Raw genomic sequence first — 5,409 nt, 5'->3', positions numbered from 1 at the left:
ACACACACAGAGTCTGAGCATGAGGGTAGCATGAGCCGCCTTCATTAAGACTTTACTACTTGATGGTGCACTCACATACAACACACTATCGACACATAAAGGCACACACTTACATGTATACACACACAAAATTAACGTGCACACAATTCACACACATATACACATATACACACATACATGTTCACATGTATACACACATACATTGGCTGAGCGCAAGGGTGTATAAGTGCAATAAGGCGAGAGTGTGTAAGTACACACGAAAGTGGCCACCTAACGATTATCTTGGATTTGACATAAAGTGAATAGATAAGGCGCGGCGCGACTTACGAGTCGTTTTTTATTAAAGGCTTGTGCTCTCCATCGTTACCCATTCTCTCTCTCTCTCTCTCACACACACACACAGAGGCACGACGCGCACACAGCCATGGCGCTTAGCAGTACCTCGGAATCTCACGACAGCAGCGTCCACTGCACCTTCGCTTCCCGTTACGTGCAGGCTTCGTTGCCAAGGTGCCTCCCCTGCACACATACTTTAGTCAATCATTTGATCTCTTATGAAGAGGATCTCGTTAATCTGGTTGATACTACGTGTCTCGTTGGAATCAATTGCTAAATAACGATAAGATCATCATTTAGCCGTTAATAATGTGTCGTTCAGATCAAAGGGTGATCTAATGTGGCGTTGGGTGGGCGTTCAGATTCCGCATGTCGCAGCAGGAGATCTCCAAGGACGCCGCTTACCAGATAATTAGCGATGAATTGATGCTAGATGGCAACCCCCGCCTTAACTTGGCCTCTTTCGTGACCACCTGGATGGAGCCCGAGTGCGAGAAGCTCATCCTGGGCTCCCTCAACAAGAACTACATCGACATGGACGAATACCCCGTCACCACAGAGCTCCAGGTTTGATTAAGAAATCCCTAGCTTAGCTTGACCTTAATTAAGCGCTTTAACCTCCAAGATCTATTATCTTCGTCTAATAAGCTTCATGAGCCTGATGCTGGAGTTAATGGATTATTGCTCGATTTTACTTGCAGTAAATGTTGAATAGGCTTCTCGGATGTGGATCTAACTGTTGATTAAGCTTGGTTTAGGCTGTTCTTATCAATGTCAGATTCTAAATTAGTTTTTGATTGCAGTGCATATGTTTAATTTAGGTAACATTGAATATTGATTGATGTTAATCCTACCAAGTTTTGGGATTAGTTTGGATTATGATTTGGTGTTGATTGTCGCTGCAGGATCGGTGCGTGAACATGATAGCGAGGCTGTTCAATGCGCCACTCAAGGATGGGGAGCAGGCGGTGGGGGCGGGCACGGTGGGGTCCTCGGAGGCTATCATGTTGGCAGGCCTGGCCTTCAAGAGGAAGTGGCAGAACAAACGCAAAGCCGAGGGCAAGCCGTATGACAAGCCCAACATCGTCACGGGAGCCAACGTCCAGGTCCATATATTATAAATTATGCTTAGGGTGTTTAGATGTGTTAACACTAGGGAATACCTGGTCGCTGTCATGTCGATATTATGGGTCTTTCACGGTAATGCTAGAAAAAAAAAAGCTAGAAAAAAAAATCATTAGATGTGTAAAGGCCCTTAAAAGTGGCCATATTTTTTTTTAGCATTTGTGGACGGGTCTTTTGCCCCCAAATTATTATATTAATATACTAAACAATTTTGCTGATCATTTTGCAGGTTTGCTGGGAGAAATTCGCTCGATACTTCGAAGTGGAGCTGAAGGATGTGAAACTGAGCGAAAATCACTACGTGATGAACCCGGAGAAGGCCGTGGAGTTGGTGGACGAGAACACAATCTGCGTGTGTGCCATTCTGGGCTCCACTTACAATGGCGAGTTCGAAGATGTGAAGCGCTTGAACGAGCTTCTCGAAGAAAATAACAAGAAAACGGGGTGAGAGTTCTTTCCTTGCTCTAGTCGTATGGGCCTACACGTGAACAGCCCCGTAGGAAAACCTTAGTAACCGACTTTCTCACAAGACGTGATGTACACGCCACTATCACCGTGCCAGAAAATGGAAAACCCCGCTCGGCTCCACCACCACCGACACCACCCAGCGTGGTCCTAGCCCCGCGGGCCCCGCCGCTTTTTTTCTTCCCAGAGAAATGACGCCCCGCCCCGCCCCGCCCCGCCCCGCCTTCCCTCTCTGCCGCCAACAACCCAACTTCTCGCTAGGCAGTAGGTGTTCCCACAATCTCTCGCTAGGTAGTAGGTAGTAGGTAGTAGGTAGTAGCTAACTAAGGCCGACTCAACTTGGCCGTCAGAATCCCCCTCTCTCGCTCGCACGCACGCACTCACTCACTCATCTCTCTCACTCACTCACTCACCACGCAGCGTGCGCCAGGGTTGAAGGGCTAATGGTCAATGGATCTGTTTGAATTACACGTAGATGGGACACCCCAATTCATGTAGATGCGGCGAGCGGCGGGTTTGTGGCGCCCTTTTTGTACCCGGAGATCGAATGGGATTTCCGCCTGTCGTTGGTTCGGAGCATCAATGTGAGCGGCCACAAGTACGGCCTGGTCTACGCCGGAATCGGGTGGGTGATCTGGAAGAGCAAGCTGGACCTGCCGGAGGAGCTCATCTTTCACGTCAATTACCTCGGCGCCGACCAGCCTACCTTCACTCTCAACTTCTCCAAAGGTTTCGCTCTCTCTCTCTCTCTCTCTCTCTCTCTCTCCCTCTTTAAAACCTCCATATTAATTACATGTTCCAAGAATTGTTCTTTTTTTTCTTTTAACAATCAAAATAAATTCTGAGTTGAATTTGCATATGCATGCAGGAGCTAGCCAAATTATTGCTCAGTATTATCAACTCATTAGGCTCGGATTTCAGGTTATTTTCTTTCTCAGTACTTTACACATGAATGAAAAGTCGCTTCGTTAAACAAATACATCATTCTTCATTAAACAGTGCACAAGGTGCGCGAACTGGTATAATAATAACAGTGAAGCTTCCCACTTTGTTTGAGGAAAATTTTTTTATGTTTTAGAGCTTGCCTTCTCTTTATAGCTTGATCTGCTTATAGCTAAACTAGAAATTTCGAGCTGGAGGAGGCATTTAATTGGAAGGAGTTCTAGGCTAAGATGGATCATGAACCTATCTTACGTCCCTGACTGATCAGGGCTATAAGAGCATAATGGAGAACTGCCGATCCAATGCCAAAGTTCTGTGTGATGGGATACGTAAAACGGGAAGGTTTGAGATTCTCTCGAAAGATGTGGGGGTGCCCGTTGTCGCCTTCTCACTCAAGGACAAGACTCAGCACAACGAATATGAAATCGCAGACAACCTTCGCAGGTACTCTGATTGCATTCCTTTTTCAAAGCTTCAATCAATCATACCATGGATACACACACACTCTTTTGACTAAGGTGGTGTCTTCTTACAGTAGACAGAATGGTTCTTTTATCTTTACATTGCAAGCACATATTGCAGGTATGGATGGATAGTTCCGGCCTACACCATGGCACCAGATGCACAACATATAAGCCTGTTGAGGGTGGTGATCAGAGAGGACTTCAGTTGCACCTTGGCCGACCGCCTTGTAGCTGACATCCATAGGGTGCTTGAATACTTGGATGCGCGCCCATCCAAGTTGGTTGAGGCTGTGGCAGTTTCCGTAGCTCAGAAGGAGCCCGAACTAAAGAAAGCTGTAGATCCACATACTCTGCAGTCTCTGTCTGTGTTCGACAAGGCCCTACTCTCTAAGAAGGCCTTCTCTGTGTGGAAGAAGAATGCTGTGCATAAAACCAATGGGGTGTGTTGATCTAGTCCTTGTTTTTATGGCATTGTGGTTACATGGATTACTTTGTTTGTACCTTGAGTGCATGCGTATATCAAAGCTTTTGAATACTTTGCGTCCACTTTCAAACTAGTGAGGTCATCCAAACTAGGGAGGTCATCGGTTTCAGGGTTGATTTTTGGAGGGCACCCTTGCCTTTCTAAATTGAGTTTGGTGAAATATTGCAAGCTTTTTTATGGCTATTTCAGTGTAATTTTGACAAGCATTTTATAATTTTGTTTTGTGGCCAAAATTGACATATCTTGGCATTTAATAAATTTAGTTCACAACATTTTTTTGTCATTGCATATGCATGTGCATGTGCATGTGCCCATGGCATGTATCAACATGTAATTTACCATTATTTTTTTGTACAAATTTGCTTTCATTGAGCATCTACATCGTATGTAAAAATGCCAAGTATTTGAACTGTTTTGTTGAACTTATGGGGAGAGAGAGACTTTCCATGTGAGGCATTGAAATTTATTGCAAGATTAGCTATATCTTTACATCACGCTAAGAAGTGGGAGCGCATTCAATGCAAGGAAATGCTTTGGTACATTACACTATCAAACACTTAGATTTTGTTGAAATGTGCAATGTAAAATGAAGTTCAAGTTATTGGGTTGAGTGTGTAAATGCACCTTAGAGTTGCACGATATTATCTTGTGAGTTGTGGAAAGATAAGAATGCCACATGAGACATTGTGTGATGGTGAGAGCCATGTGAAAGATTGTGAAAAATGGATTGTAACGTGCAATGTGAAAAAAGGCTCAAGTTATTTGGTTGAGTATGTGAATGCACCTTAGAGGTACAAGGTATTATCTTGTTAGTTGTGAAAAGATAAGAATGTCACAAGAGATATTGTGAAAATGGTAAGAGCTACATAAAAGAATGTGAAAAAAGGATTGGCACATGGCATGATGATGTGTAAAGAACATTTCTATATATTAGAAGCCTCTCATTGTATGGTCACAACATACTGCAAATACAAGGTGTTGAGTGTGCCTATCTTGTTCACCTTTCATTAGTGTTCAATTATCATCATGGCTTGCCTTGTTTATTACGAGTCTTTTTAAGAATATGGTGAATATGTGATTAGCATTAGGTTTGGCACGATCTCAAATTCTTAATATGGTGTTAGAGCAAAGCTTATCTAAGCCTAGGTTCGGTGTGTTGTTTTAGAGTCTTAGAAATAAATTATGACACACTCATTAGCTTAATGAGAGCAATTCGAGTGAGATTTTATGCCTTTACATGGTTCATTTAAAGATTGGAGGTTACTTGAAGCTATCCATGAAGTCAAGAAATGCATATTTCAACATTATGAAGGCTATAGAGTCTACATCAAAGCTTCAATCAATCATACCATGGATACACACACTCTTATGACTAAGGTGGTGTCTTCTTACAGTAGACAGAATGGTTCTTTTATCTTTACATTGCAAGCACATGTTGCAGGTATGGATGGATAGTTCCGGCCTACACCATGGCACCAGATGCACAACATATAAGCCTGTTGAGGGTGGTGATCAGAGAGGACTTCAGTTGCACCTTGGCCGACCGCCTTGTAGCTGACATCCATAGGGTGCTTGAGTACTTGGATGCGCGCC

The 5,409-nt window shown here is 43.7% G+C and overlaps 1 protein-coding gene across 1 annotated transcript; it reads left to right on the top strand.

Annotated features, from left to right (window-relative positions):
- The first annotated feature begins 330 nt into the window (after nt 1–330).
- Nucleotides 331–4,049, top strand: LOC147637239 (glutamate decarboxylase-like). The gene is made up of 8 exons (XM_086800852.1): nt 331–510; nt 699–903; nt 1,242–1,442; nt 1,691–1,905; nt 2,402–2,655; nt 2,795–2,847; nt 3,137–3,312; nt 3,451–4,049. Exons 1-8 carry the CDS (start codon nt 425–427, stop codon nt 3,779–3,781), a joined length of 1,521 nt encoding a protein of 506 aa, XP_086656978.1. The 5' UTR covers nt 331–424; the 3' UTR covers nt 3,782–4,049.
- The last annotated feature ends 1,360 nt before the right edge of the window (nt 4,050–5,409 follow it).

The sequence above is a fragment of the Cibotium barometz genome, chromosome 7 (assembly GCF_041138505.1).
Source record: "Cibotium barometz isolate CiBa-2024 chromosome 7, ASM4113850v1, whole genome shotgun sequence".
Classification (NCBI taxonomy): domain Eukaryota; kingdom Viridiplantae; phylum Streptophyta; class Polypodiopsida; order Cyatheales; family Cibotiaceae; genus Cibotium; species Cibotium barometz.
Note: the sequence above shows the minus strand (reverse complement) of the source record. Positions and strands in the feature narration are given on the sequence as shown.